This window comes from Colletotrichum phormii (assembly GCF_030913505.1).
Source record: "Colletotrichum phormii strain CBS 102054 chromosome Unknown BDP81scaffold_6, whole genome shotgun sequence".
NCBI classification, from domain to species: domain Eukaryota; kingdom Fungi; phylum Ascomycota; class Sordariomycetes; order Glomerellales; family Glomerellaceae; genus Colletotrichum; species Colletotrichum phormii.
The window spans coordinates 1,602,237-1,614,802 of record NW_026851448.1 but is presented as its reverse complement, the minus strand read 5'-3'; the positions used below and the strand labels follow the sequence as shown (position 1 = coordinate 1,614,802).

Below are 12,566 nucleotides of genomic sequence, written 5' to 3'. Positions count from 1 at the left end.
GCTGGCGCGTTTGGTGGGGTTGGGTGAGATCAGCGGGAGACGACGTTTGAGCTGGAGAAAGTGAAGAGGTGGCAGGGGCATGGGTATCTCCTGTTCTCCTGTTTGGGCGAGCACAGCGACCAGGTTTCTGTTTGGCGGCACATGTCACTATTCACTACCTCCCAATTATAGGTGTGATAGGTAGTGTGCCTAAGACTCAAGTACCTTACTTTCGGGGGATTTCGGTGAGGGAAGGCACGTTAGCACGTTACCTTAGGTAAGGTAGCCCAGCTGCATGTGCTTGCTTCCATTGCTTTTACCCCGCTGTCCTACCAGTCGAGGGCCAGCATGAAAATATATCAGGTCAAAGACATGATTCTCCCCATTTGTTTCGCCCAAGAACTTGGATCCATTGATTACCTTGCAAGTACAGAAAGAAGAATTGCATTCAGGGAGTGTGATGCCTGAGCCAAAGTATCATATTTCGGTCTCCTATTTCTGCGACATAAAATCATCCATCTCTTGAAAGATGGAGCCCTGCAAAGTAAGAATTCGACTGGTCATGGTTTTTGTCTACTCAGAATCAACCATACGATTCCGCTGTTGACATGAGACAACTAGAAACATTTTCTACCGATTCCCTTGTGCTTCACTTCTAAGCCCGTGCCAACATCACCAAACAAACTGATCCACCCTTCTATGAGTCTATACCACTCCGAAAATGAGATAGAATGTCACAGCGCCCTCAACTTCTCCAAGTTCTGCTTCCCCATCACTGTCGCCAAGCCAGCAACATAGATATTTTGCAGCTTCGAGTAACAGCAATAAGTCCGACCTGTCGGGAGATTCGCTGAGTTCACTGCGATCACCACACTCCACGACCGTTTCTGCCCACTCTAGCAGCTGCGCCATGGTTGCCGCTGCCTCCCGCTTCTCCCCCTTGGCCAGCAATCGGATCAGTGTGTCTAGTTTGGCTTGTTCCCAGAGATGGTCGCAAATCCGGCTGATGCTGTCCACCAGCGATTCATTTGGTACCCTGTCGCTATCGGTCGGAGAGGCTGAAGACGAGAAATTATGTTGCGAATCTCGTTGAACGGGTCGATCGTAGGGACCGGGGCGACGACTACTTCGGCGAAACCCCCCTAGGCAGCTCCCCCTGCGATTGCCTCCACGTTCTTCTTTGCGATCGTTTCTGCGTTGTCTGCGTCGTTGTTCGTGATACTTCTGACTAGCTCGTAGACAAATTTCCTGAACCGAGTGAATCCTGACTGCCAGAGCATGCCTCTCCCCATGCATCGGAGGAACCACCTCGCGGGGATAAAGCCATGTTGGAAACTGCTCAATTTCGCATCTTGCCCCGCCAGAGTTCGTTACGGATTCGTTCATGTCTCTTCGGTGCGGAATACAAACAGTCAATGGCTCAAGTGGCCTGCCGTAGATAGTGCGCCCAGCCAGAGCGCGTCGTTCCAGAAGAAAACCAGCGTGGAGTTGCGAATAGAACAAAGGTGGCGTAGGCGAAGCTTGTATAGCCATCGAATCCCTACTGGTCGCCGAATTCTGATAGTTTTGTCTGAACGCAAGATTGTAGATGAATGTGCTGGGTGAGCGCTGAGGCTCGGGGTCTCTGCCGTACTGCTCCATGTTGAATGTCGATTATCGATGTAATTTCAGAAGGTCTGCTTGAGTTAGAGGTTCTGTACACGGAGTATTTGTATAAAGTTGGGTGTCGAGGGACATGAGGCAGGCCTCTCCAACAATGCTCTCGGGGAGAACTGTCGAGAACGTATGACTAGGTGCTAGCAAGTCAGTTCACACTAAGGAGGTGAGTATCTGAAACATCGTGGTATTTCCATTGAAAGCTTGCTATGAAAAGTTGTCTAAGTGCTCCAAATGACGATTCTCCCGTCGACACCGCTGGCTTCATCTCTAATTAGCATTCGACACCGAAAACAAAGGGAATGAAACACTTACAGGTAAACTTTGTCAGGTTACCGCCAGACTCTTCATAGGAACGAAGTGTGGTGACAGTGTTCTGGTGTACCGTCTTGAGCTTGGTGTCGTCAGTAGCCTTGCCCTTCAGATCCATCTGCCTGAACATGTTCAACGCAGACTCTTCGCGGGCGTCGCTAAGGCCGGGTCGGCCCTTTGACTCGAGTGTGCCAGCAAGGCCCCAGCCGCCTTCGTCGCCCTTGAAGCGGAAGGCCTCGCAGTCATAGCCTGCGGCAATGATTTCATCCTCTGAACTCCACAGAAGGCTCATGAAGGGTAGCAGCTGGGTGCTGATAGTGACAACGGCCCGGGGAGGCTGTTCAGGGGCACTGGGGTATACGACGGTAATGCTGCTGTCGTGAGCAGCAAAGGCCAGGGCGTTTCCGCTCGGTGAGAAGGAGACAGAGTGCACCCAGCCGGCAGAGTTGTTCAGATACTCTCCGCAGACGGTATTGAACGGCAACCGTTCACCCCAAGCGGTCGGCTCAGGGCGGGCGTCGACGCCCTTGATGAAGCTGGACAGAACCCTGGCGTGGGCGTCGGTGGATCCGGCGGCAAGAAGAACGGAGTTGGGGTGCCATGCGACGGATGTGATGGTGCTGCGGATGGGCTTCTTCAGGTGCTTCGACACCCACCAGTCGTTCTCCTCCTCAAAGTAGCAGACAGCAATTACGCGGTCGCCCGATCCGACGGCGAACTTGGTCTCGGACGGAGACCATCGCACAAAAGTCGCGGCGCGGCTGATTCGAAGGAGGACAAGTGTGGGCTTGTAACCGGTCGGTGAGGGCTCCCAGACGAGGGCATTCCGGTCTATCGCGAAAGGTCAGGTGCTGTTCTCGGCTCGGAGGCAGGGCAGAACTAGGCAGCGCGCATTGACATACCTTGGGAGCAGGAGACAATGCGGCCGCTGTTGGGAGCAATATCGACACTCGTGACGGTCTTGTCATGTCCCTTGAGCTCATCCTTGAGCTTGAAAGAGTTTCCAGTAGGTCCGTAGAGCTCAATGGTGGAATCGCGAGCGATAGCCAGCGTCTGGCGGTCGGCAGAGAAGGAATGGTCTGCGATGGGTGCGTGGAAGAGGTGGTGAACCTGAGGGGCCGCCATGATGAACGATTGCTTCGTGATAGGAGTATAGCTCTCTACTACCACTGTCTAGAACGAGTCGAGGGTTGTTGAGGGAGAATGGAAAGAGAAGAGTCGGAGATGTTGGTAGACGAAGTTGTCGCTTGAGGCAGTGCTAGTAGAGGCTGGCTGGCTTCCGTCCAAGCAAGGCAATGTATCTCACCCAGGCTCTACATACGTAAGGTGCATGCATTGCATACATTACAGCGTACCGTCTGGGAGGTGCACATTGGTGGGGCAGAGAGGGGCGTTACGTAGGTCCTCCGACAGGGCAGCGTGGCATTCGCACCACTCGCTGTCCTGCACAGCTCTGAACCTAAGGCCACACCCTGGCGTCCTTGGAATCGATTGGCGGTGCTAGCAGTGAAGCTCCGAAGGCTGCTCGACCAACTAAAGTGCGGTGGCCGGACGTTCATCACAAAAAATCGGAACCGCGACGATTCAACGACGACGAATATCTCTACGCGCCATCTCGAGATCACGCCCACGCCGAATCCCCTTGTCGAATACCCGAAGATTTCCGCAACGGTCTCCTATCATCTTACCCTCCAGTTCATCACATTGCACAATGGCAGCGGTCGCTCCTCCCCGCGGCCTCGCGCCAAACGCATCATTACCCGCCAAAGTTGCGACTGTCGCTCCGAACCAGACGTAAGTCAGAACCCCCGAAAACAAGAGGCGCTCGCTCATGATTGTAGGCTCTATGTCACAAACCTACCGTCCAACAAGATACAAAAAGCCGACTTGCGAACCGAACTCTACTTGCTGTTCTCCACATACGGTCCCGTTCTCGACATCGTCGCCATGAAGACTATGAAGATGCGAGGACAAGCCCATGTCACCTTCCGCGATATCCAAACAGCAACCCAGGCCATGCGCTCCCTTGAAGGCTTTGAGTTCCTCGGTCGGCCCCTGGTATGCAACCCTGAGTAGTGGATTTTGAGACGGTTCGCTGACGCGTGAACAGACCGTTCAGTACGCAAAGTCCAAGTCCGACTTCGTTGCCAAATTAGACGGCACATACAAGATGCCAAACTCGACAGCAGGAGCTTCCAGCACCGAAGTAACGGATCTTCAGAAGAGTATCTTCAACGCCCCCGCACCTGGTGCCGCATCAGGGGCTGCCGCAGGGGCCGCCACGGCGAAGCCAGCAGCTGGGGGTGATCAAACCATGGCTGACGCCCAAACTGCTGATGCAAGAGGCCAGAAACGGACCAGAGACGAGGAGGAAGACGAGGACAGTGATGTTGCCATGGAAGAGGACAGCGATGACGATTGAGAATCTTAGCCTTACACTTGTTTTCAACCACGGTGAAAGTAAGGTAGGCAGGAGGGTCCCGGCAGCGGCGAGCTTCAGCCGGTTGATTCCAGGGCCATCTCTTTGGGCACCCAGAGCCCGACGCATCCGCCCACCAGGCCGAGCCATAGCATCATGTACTGCTCCTTGGAGCAGTTGAACCCCGACATGGCGTCCCCGAGCAGGCATGGATGAATGAAGAATGACGGTAATCCCGTGAGGGGGTGGTGCTGCGACCTCGATTGTTAGTACAGACCTACAGATGGTCTCTTTCAGAAGATTTAATTGACTGGTCCGCAGCTGATGCCCACTTACATCGCCGGAGATTCCTCCGATGCCACTGGACCTTCGGAGAGCATCCTTGAACTGATCGGGCACGAGTCTTCGAAAGACAGTGTCAAGGTTGAATGCAGGCTCGTCGGCTGGCAGTCCATGTAATGTGAACCACAGGCAAGGCATCCGATATGTGGGATGCCAATGCACTTCGTAGACGACATGACCGGAATCAGGAACGTGTGACTTGGAGAGCGCAGCCTGGGCGTATGTGAGCTAAAGCAGTGTGTCGTCGTACATCAAGAGTCGGACATTACCTCGTCAGACTCTTCATCATCAATCATTGCCTCGTCACCTAATCCCAGAGCGTCCTTGTCTGAAGCACTCCCGCCAAATGAGAAATTGTCCAGAACGGAGGAGAGATCGCCGCAGTCCAACGTAGCCTCGAGTGGCCGGATGATTTGCAAATAAGTAGTGTATTCAACGCCCGAAGCGAATGATGTATCAAGTGCCGTGCAGACCCTCATTTTCCAACGCCGTCGCATCGGGCCCAGGGTGGCACGGCAATATTGGCTATCGAAGTGATGGCATATTTCGGAAAACTCCTCAGGAGTCAAGAATGGGAAGTCTCTCAACGACATTTTGAACGTAGACAATGTGTGACACCCAAAGATGAATTTGCGTTCCCTGTTTCCTGTGACACGGGTCCGAATATCGCTAAGAATTCGACTGGTGAGGAGGGTACAAAATCGTCTTTGAAGGAAAAGACCAGTCGTGGCACTAGAAGGCAGACTCCGCTCTTCGTTGGCTCACACGTACGATATGAACATAGACCGAGGCGATGTCGGGATGTTCGATGCGGCAGACGTCTGTTTCTCCGGACCGTATCCCGCCTGAAGTTGTGATGCTCGGATGCAGGCCATCGACTGTACGGCGAGTTGGGGGTTGGTCGGGTATGCCCTTGGGAGCCCCACCGACTTTACGGATACCCGACCTTTAAGTCGACTACGTATACCGGTACGTATCGATCAGTGGTAGGTAGCATATTGCAGCTTGAATGCAAGACCTTCCATGCCTGGAACTCCTTTTCGTAAAGTATTCGAACCTCAAAGGCTCCTAGGCGTAGGTCTTCTGTCTCTCACTGTCGACAGTGAAAGAATGCCGACATGACAGTCCCGGTGCTAATGTGCCGGTGGCATTACCTTGGGAATCACGTCCTGTCTCAACGTCGGAAGGATCGGCATGTATCTGTGCCGGCGAGAAAAAAAACACAGGGCAGGCTCCAAGCCGACCTACGTGCTACCTCAGCTCAGTGCTATCCGTGGCACGCGTGGTCTCCAGGGTCCCTCTCTATCGGTCACCCACCTTCCGCCGCGACTCGATGGGAGTGGCTAGGAAAGGTACCTAGGCAGCTTCCAGGTTGTCCGTACGGAGTACAGGTGGCCTTTTCTCTTGCCCAGTAAGGGTATTCCGTTTGGCGGCAGAAAGGCCAAGGCCAAGCCCGTTCCTCTTGCCGGCCTTTCCATGGGTTCCTCTCCCGTCCACTAGCGAGCTGGCGCTGTGAGGAAAGACAGTGGCTTGGCGGGTAAAGTGGTCGCCGTGTCAGTACTCGGCACCTTAGCTTTTAGACGCTTTTGCGCGACTGAGAGGCGTCACTCGCTGACCCCGGGCCCGCTCTAGCTGGGCCAGAAAGTCCACATCATCGAGATTCCTTACCTAGATACCTTAGGTAGGTACAGTGGGTGTAGTCTCAGTCTCTGTTTGCTCTTGTCTCTCTTTTTTTTTTTTCCTACATCCCACCCCATCACAGTACAACTGTCATTCCTCAAAGCTGCTGGGGGTTGAATCGGAGCACCAGTCTTTGCATTTCTCTTTCACAGTCTTTTCCCTCCAAGGTTGTTGACCCCCGAGGTTTGCGACCTGTTCGTCCCGTCCCACGTCGTTTGCTCGAAACCGCCGGATCCACACTGCGACAATGCTGAGAGCGTAATATGAATGTTCGCGACCCTTTCAATCTACACCAGAACTCCGCCCTTAGCGTTTTCAAAGTCACGGCCGCCCGAGCTGCCCAAAACATCAAAGAAAAAGCAGTCGAGGCCGGAGCCACTGCGCTGAACGACATGTCTTTCAATGTCCCAAAGAACGTTCCCTCCTTTAGCAATCCCCAGCGACAACTCGAAGACAGATACTGGGGCGCCTCCACCAACAGCAGCCGATCCTACCGTGGAGGCAACTCTGGTATCTTCCACGGTGTGCAGGGGCGGGTAGAAGATCTCCTGGGTACAAAGGGCCAGCTTCCCATGTACAAGGACAAGCCCTATGCCCACCACGCAAGCCGGAGGTTTCGGCCTCTCTGGCGGCGGAAGCGCTCCATCCTCGTCACCTTGTTCTGCTTCGTGACAGGTCTTTGGTTCTTTGGCTTCTTTTCCGAGGGTTCCAAGGCCCGCGAGTCGGCAACGACATGGACTGGTTGGCTTGGTACGACAGAGCCCAAAGGCAAGAAGGTAGACTGGCTCAAGAGACGGGAGAGGGTAGTTGAGGCCTTTGAGCTCAGCTGGGATGCCTATGAGCGCTATGCTTGGGGTAAGACTTTGACCTTGCTGGTGACGTTGTCTTCGTTCATGGAGTTCGGAAGCTAATGGCCGAGTTTATTGATAGGATACGACGAGTACCACCCTATCGCGAAGACCGGACGACAGATGGCACCCAAGGGACTCGGCTGGATCATTATCGACTCGCTCGACACCATGATGCTGATGAATTTGACATCACGCTTGAGCCATGCGAGGCAATGGCTTGCCAACGACTTGACGTGGGATCAAGACCAAGACGTCAACACGTTCGAGACAACCATCAGAATGATGGGCGGCCTTCTCTCTGCGTATTACCTATCGACCGAGTTCCCCGAACTAGCCGCGATCAAAGACGACGACCCGGGTGCGCCTGGCGAGGATTTATACCTGGAAAAGGCAAAGGATCTGGCCGACCGTCTGATGAGCGCTTTCGACTCGCCGTCCGGAGTTCCATACGCCAGCGTCAACCTGGCCACCTACAAGGGCATCGTCTCTCACGCTGACGGTGGCGCCTCCTCGACCGCAGAGACAACAACACTACAGCTCGAATTCAAGTACCTAGCCAAGCTGACGGGCGAAAAGGACTTCTGGGACAAGGTCGAGCGGGTCATGAAGGTAGTCGACGACAACGGTGCCCAGGACGGACTTGTCCCCATTTACCTCTACGCCACGACGGGAGAGTTCAGGGGAGACAACATTCGCCTGGGCTCCCGCGGAGACTCGTACTATGAGTACCTGATCAAGCAGTATCTGCAGACGAACAAGCAGGAGCCCGTTTACCTGGAGATGTGGGACGAAGCCCTCGCAGGAGTCCGCAAGCACCTGATCACCTACAGCAAGCCCTCTGGATTTACTGTTCTTGGAGAGCGCCCCTCAGGCCTGAACCACGAACTCTCTCCAAAGATGGACCACCTTGTCTGCTTCATGCCCGGTACCATTGCTTTGGGAGCGACGGGAGGTATTCCCGAGGCAGAGGCCAGAAAACTCCCCACGTGGAACAAGAAGAAGGACGAGGACATGAAGCTGGCCCGCGAGCTCATGCAGACCTGCTGGGGCATGTACAAGTGGATGGCGACAGGGCTTGCCGCCGAAATCACCTACTTCAACATCGACGACCCACCCGCGTCTCCCTCGGCTTCGCATCACCCACCCAAGGACTTTGATCCGGATCCCCATGCCAAGTGGCGACAGGATTTTGACGTTCACTCTCAGGATGTCCACAATCTCCAACGACCAGAGACCATTGAGAGTGTCTTTTACATGTGGAGAATCACTGGCGACATCAAGTACCGTGAATGGGGCTGGGAGATGTTCAAGTCGTTTGTCAACTACACGTCGGTCGAGGATGGTGGAGGCTTCACGAGTTTGAGCAACGCCAACACGATCCCGCCAGTTACGCGCGACAACCTTGAAAGTTTCTGGATGGTAAGTAGGACCCTGCGTGAATATTGAGCCATAGCAACTAACACGACATGACTAGGCCGAGACACTCAAGTACTTCTACCTCCTTTTCTCACCGGATGACTTGTTGCCCATGGACAAGGTTGTCTTCAACACGGAAGCGCACCCGCTCCCCCGCTTCGATATGGGCAAGCTATTCAGCACAGGCTGGCAGCGCAAGCCAAGAGACGCCAGCGGAAAGCTGATTGTAGAGAAAACGAAGCAAAAGGAGGAACAAGCATGATATCATTGATGTAGGCTCACCTGTGATGAAAGTCAGGGAGAGCATGTTTATATAAAGCAGCATGTCTTTGTCGTTGGAGGTATCGTACTCAAACGGCACAGTCTGGCGTTGTATGGGAAGATGATTTAGCTATTGTAAAAAAACAAAAGCATGAAACCAACGTATCTGTTTACAATGTTCGTACGAAACCACTTTTTGAGGTCCCGTTCCAGAACATACCCGTACTGCGAGGTACTAGTGACTACAATTGCAAGACGATTCATTCTCACAACTCACCAGGAGAGTAAAGATAAGAGATGGTGTACTTTATTATCAGGTATTGAAGGTATGTGCCTCGATGCATGTGGGGCGTGGGATGACAGCTTGCCTCAATCTGTGCGCCTGTCAAACGTTACGTCTGAGGCAAGCTGCAAACAGAGTTGCGAACAGACTGCAGGGCATGACACCTGCATGTTGGACAAAGTCAATTAGGAATTTTGCTTCGGCACTCGGCAGGTTGTCATCATTCCGAGTCCTTCGAGTCTTGGACAAGGAGAAATGGCCGACCATGGGGCGAACATTGACTTGAGCAACTATCATAACCCACGATGCGGGCAGAGTACTGGACGACTTGGGCGGTCGGGATCGCTCCTCGGTGGAGCCTACCAGCTTCCTAGTTGGACGATCTATGGCTCCCCGTCATGTTGCCTCCATTAAAGCACCCCAGACAAGCACATGCTCGTACGGGATACCGATTGTAACAGCGGGCAAGTCGTAAGCGAGAGATGGGCTGGAGTCTGCCCGGAGAGGCACGGACGGACGAGGGAGATAGCGGAAGTGGGTTCAAAAGTAACAAAAGGGCGACTTTGGGGGGCACACTGGCAAGTGCAATTAACTGCCAATTGCCAAGGGACAATTGAAGGATTCGAGCCTGTCCCAGCCATGACCACCTCTCCCCTCATTCGTCCGCGCCAGTGTCGCACCCCCCAAGCCGAGCCAGTTCGTCCTGTCGCCGACGTTCTGAAGGACCGAAAGAGGCGTATTGGACTCTTGTCTGTCAGTCGGGGGGTATCCTTGTCACCAGATTAGACCAGCAAGCCATCCCATCCTGTCACCTTTCAACGCCAATGCGGCAACTGCACTGGTCGGCCCAGCATGATAAGCCTCACCACACACGCTCAGTCACCCAACCCCTTTAGGTGGCGGCAGTCCGTCGCTTTCCGTTGCAAAGACTATTACACGGAAACGTCGTCCTTCCCCTGGTGTGCGGCATAGATACCGAAGCCGACCAGTTTCCCAGTCCGCGAACTCACTACGCTGTACACGAACGATTGCGCCAATACTTTGAGACGATCTACAGGCTTCTTATCGGTGTCAGACCTTACTTCTACGAAACCAGCTACCCTCGGCAACAGGCATGCGATTCTCGACGGAGGTGACCGATGCCTGAACTGCGCCAAGTCTCACCGAACGACCGATATACACGATACCTTACCGATTCGAACACGACCAGACTCAGAGTCAGTCCGAATATTTTCCCCGCGACGAGCGGTGTAAACGACCCCCACTAGTCTCGAGAGATCTACCATTTACATACCGACCAGCTGCGGAAACGGGCATGGCGCCGTACAACGAGGACGTGGAACTCAGTGCGATCAAGATCAAGGAAGACTCCCTCACCCTCGGGAGCAGCTACAGCATGCGGCGGGAACCCATCTACGACCCGAGCCCCGCGCCGGGCGTCCTGAGCCGCGTGCTCGAGAGCTTCAGGCGCGCGCCGACCCAAATGTCCAACGGCAGCATCCACAGGCCAAAGAGCAACTCGTCCCTGGACCTCGAGCCCGGTCACGAGAGGGTGCTGAACGGCGTGCACTACTACGACATCCGCCTCGCCAATCTGCAGACCTCGCACTCTCTCCTCTCGAGAAAGCTCAAGGGCCGGCATTTGCAGATGATTGCTATTGGCGGTTCCATCGGCACGGGACTCTTCGTGGCTTCCGGACAGGCGCTCGAGGTGGGCGGGCCGGCATCGTTGCTGATTGCCTTTTCGCTCGTGGGCGCCATGTTATACTGCACTTGTCAGGCTTTGGGAGAGTTGGCTGTTGCGTTCCCCGTTGCGGGTTCGTTCTCGGCATACTCCACGCGATTTTTGGACCCGTCGTGGGGTTTCGCCATGGGTTGGAAGTGAGTATATGCAGCAGCAGCACGCGCGCATCATCCGTGAGCGCGATAAAGAACCAGGCCGCTGACAAAACAACACAACAGCTATGCACTGCAATGGCTTATTGTACTACCTCTCGAAATCATCGCGGCTGCAATCACAATAACGTACTGGGATGAGGGCATTACCAAGGCTTATTTCGTCACCATCTTCCTTATTGGCATCGTCGCTATCAACCTCTTTGGTATCAAAGGGTATGGTGAGGCCGAATTCATATTCTCTATCATCAAAATCATCGCAGTGATCGGCTTCATGTAAGTCTCAAGCTCCTCCCCGTCGGCGTAGGGCTCTAGTTCTGACCACGAAGCAGCTTGCTAGGAATCGTCCTCAACTGCGGCGGGACCCCAGACTCGGGCTACATTGGCGGCCGATTCTGGCAAAAGCCAGGCGCATTCCATAATGGCTTCAAAGGCCTCTGTAGCGTTTTCGTTACCGCCGCCTTCGCTTTCGCCGGCACCGAGTTGGTGGGGTTGGCAGCGGCCGAAGCAGCGAACCCTCGTAAATCCCTCCCAACCGCCATCAAGCAGGTGTTTTGGCGCATCACCCTGTTCTACGTTGTGGCCCTTACTCTCATCGGGCTCCTGGTACCCTACGACGAGCCCCGCCTCCTCGGTGCTTCTTCCGCCGCCGATGCGACAGCCTCCCCCTTTGTCATTGCCATCGAGAACGCCCAGATCGATATACTGCCCTCCGTCATGAACGCCGTCATCCTCATCGCCGTCCTATCCGTCGGCAACTCCGCCGTCTTTGGTTCCTCCCGAACCCTCGCCGCTCTAGCAGACCAGCACCAGGCCCCGCGCTTCCTCTCTTACGTCGACCGCAAAGGCCGCCCTCTGACGGCCATCGGCGTCGCATCCGCCGTCGGCCTCCTCGCCTACCTCGCCGACCTAAAGCAGCAAGACCAGGTCCTCGACTGGCTCCTCGCCATCTCGGGCCTCTCATCCATCTTCACATGGGCCTCCATCTGCCTCTGCCACATCCGCTTCCGCCACGCCTGGGCCCGCAAGGGCCACGGTCTGCACGAGCTCGCCTTCCGCTCCCAGGTCGGCGTCATCGGCTCATGGTGCGGTCTCTTCATGAACGTCCTCGTCCTCGTCGCCCAGTTCTGGGTCGGTGCCTTCCCCGTCGGCTGGGAGACGTGGGACGCCGAGTCCGTGGCCAAGAATTTCTTTTTGCGGTATGCCGCGTTCCCCATCGTGGCCATCATGTACGCTGTGCACAAGTTTTACTTCCGGACGGTCTTTATCCGTATCGAGGACATGGACGTTAGCACGGGCCGTCGAGACTTTAACCTCGGCATCCTCGTTGCTCAGGAGCAGGAGGAGAGGCGGTCGTGGCCGAGGTGGAAGCGCGTGTACAAGTTTCTGTGTTGATCCCCTCGTGTCGTTGAGAGGGTTTGCTGCCGTGTCGGGCGTGCAGAAGCAGTTTGGGAAGTTACCTTTTCTATAT

The 12,566-nt window shown here is 54.8% G+C and overlaps 6 protein-coding genes across 6 annotated transcripts; 3 read left to right on the top strand and 3 right to left on the bottom strand.

Annotated features, from left to right (window-relative positions):
- Positions 1-387: 387 nt before the first annotated feature.
- BDP81DRAFT_423359 (uncharacterized protein) lies at positions 388-1,822 on the bottom strand. Its single transcript, XM_060590063.1, has one exon. It carries the CDS (start codon positions 1,618-1,620, stop codon positions 685-687), a length of 936 nt encoding a protein of 311 aa, XP_060447673.1. The 5' UTR covers positions 1,621-1,822; the 3' UTR covers positions 388-684.
- Positions 1,807-3,292, bottom strand: BDP81DRAFT_423357 (WD repeat domain-containing protein). Its single transcript, XM_060590062.1, has 3 exons — positions 2,850-3,292; positions 1,951-2,778; positions 1,807-1,897 (listed from the first exon to the last, which is right to left on the bottom strand). The coding sequence occupies exons 1-3, from the start codon at positions 3,070-3,072 to the stop codon at positions 1,857-1,859; spliced, it is 1,092 nt and encodes a 363-aa protein (XP_060447672.1). The 5' UTR covers positions 3,073-3,292; the 3' UTR covers positions 1,807-1,856.
- Positions 3,293-3,503: 211 nt separating this feature from the next.
- Positions 3,504-4,692, top strand: BDP81DRAFT_196222 (uncharacterized protein). Its single transcript, XM_060582478.1, has 4 exons — positions 3,504-3,741; positions 3,789-4,005; positions 4,058-4,631; positions 4,688-4,692. The coding sequence occupies exons 1-3, from the start codon at positions 3,659-3,661 to the stop codon at positions 4,367-4,369; spliced, it is 612 nt and encodes a 203-aa protein (XP_060447671.1). The 5' UTR covers positions 3,504-3,658; the 3' UTR covers positions 4,370-4,631; positions 4,688-4,692.
- BDP81DRAFT_196234 (uncharacterized protein) lies at positions 4,234-5,401 on the bottom strand. Its single transcript, XM_060582479.1, has 3 exons — positions 4,978-5,401; positions 4,703-4,921; positions 4,234-4,617 (listed from the first exon to the last, which is right to left on the bottom strand). The coding sequence occupies exons 1-3, from the start codon at positions 5,299-5,301 to the stop codon at positions 4,444-4,446; spliced, it is 717 nt and encodes a 238-aa protein (XP_060447670.1). The 5' UTR covers positions 5,302-5,401; the 3' UTR covers positions 4,234-4,443.
- Positions 5,402-6,255: 854 nt separating this feature from the next.
- On the top strand, positions 6,256-9,106 carry BDP81DRAFT_423349 (family 47 glycosyl hydrolase). Its single transcript, XM_060590061.1, has 3 exons — positions 6,256-7,243; positions 7,319-8,658; positions 8,714-9,106. The coding sequence occupies exons 1-3, from the start codon at positions 6,652-6,654 to the stop codon at positions 8,915-8,917; spliced, it is 2,136 nt and encodes a 711-aa protein (XP_060447669.1). The 5' UTR covers positions 6,256-6,651; the 3' UTR covers positions 8,918-9,106.
- Positions 9,107-10,514: 1,408 nt separating this feature from the next.
- BDP81DRAFT_315294 (amino acid permease) lies at positions 10,515-12,490 on the top strand (the record flags this gene model as incomplete). Its single annotated transcript, XM_060584080.1, has 3 exons — positions 10,515-11,080; positions 11,162-11,371; positions 11,428-12,490. The coding sequence occupies 3 exons, from the start codon at positions 10,515-10,517 to the stop codon at positions 12,488-12,490; spliced, it is 1,839 nt and encodes a 612-aa protein (XP_060447668.1).
- Positions 12,491-12,566: the final 76 nt, after the last annotated feature.

What these genes read in the sequence shown, in the direction of transcription:
- BDP81DRAFT_423349 (XM_060590061.1), top strand. Translation starts at nt 6,652, where the DNA reads ATGAATGTTCGCGACCCTTTCAATCTACACCAGAACTCCGCCCTTAGC. An exon ending in CTATGAGCGCTATGCTTGGG is followed by an intron (nt 7,244 to 7,318) that starts GTAAGACTTTGA and finishes GTTTATTGATAG; the next exon opens with GATACGACGAGTACCACCCT. An exon ending in ACCTTGAAAGTTTCTGGATG is followed by an intron (nt 8,659 to 8,713) that starts GTAAGTAGGACC and finishes CGACATGACTAG; the next exon opens with GCCGAGACACTCAAGTACTT.
- BDP81DRAFT_423357 (XM_060590062.1), bottom strand. Translation starts at nt 3,072, where the DNA reads ATGGCGGCCCCTCAGGTTCACCACCTCTTCCACGCACCCATCGCAGAC. An exon ending in CATTGTCTCCTGCTCCCAAG is followed by an intron (nt 2,779 to 2,849) that starts GTATGTCAATGC and finishes CTTTCGCGATAG; the next exon opens with ACCGGAATGCCCTCGTCTGG. An exon ending in TAACCTGACAAAGTTTACCT is followed by an intron (nt 1,898 to 1,950) that starts GTAAGTGTTTCA and finishes TTAGAGATGAAG; the next exon opens with CCAGCGGTGTCGACGGGAGA.
- BDP81DRAFT_196222 (XM_060582478.1), top strand. Translation starts at nt 3,659, where the DNA reads ATGGCAGCGGTCGCTCCTCCCCGCGGCCTCGCGCCAAACGCATCATTA. An exon ending in ACTGTCGCTCCGAACCAGAC is followed by an intron (nt 3,742 to 3,788) that starts GTAAGTCAGAAC and finishes TCATGATTGTAG; the next exon opens with GCTCTATGTCACAAACCTAC. An exon ending in AGTTCCTCGGTCGGCCCCTG is followed by an intron (nt 4,006 to 4,057) that starts GTATGCAACCCT and finishes ACGCGTGAACAG; the next exon opens with ACCGTTCAGTACGCAAAGTC.
- BDP81DRAFT_423359 (XM_060590063.1), bottom strand. Translation starts at nt 1,620, where the DNA reads ATGGAGCAGTACGGCAGAGACCCCGAGCCTCAGCGCTCACCCAGCACA.
- BDP81DRAFT_196234 (XM_060582479.1), bottom strand. Translation starts at nt 5,301, where the DNA reads ATGTCGTTGAGAGACTTCCCATTCTTGACTCCTGAGGAGTTTTCCGAA. An exon ending in ATGATGAAGAGTCTGACGAG is followed by an intron (nt 4,922 to 4,977) that starts GTAATGTCCGAC and finishes ACATACGCCCAG; the next exon opens with GCTGCGCTCTCCAAGTCACA. An exon ending in TCGGAGGAATCTCCGGCGAT is followed by an intron (nt 4,618 to 4,702) that starts GTAAGTGGGCAT and finishes TCGAGGTCGCAG; the next exon opens with CACCACCCCCTCACGGGATT.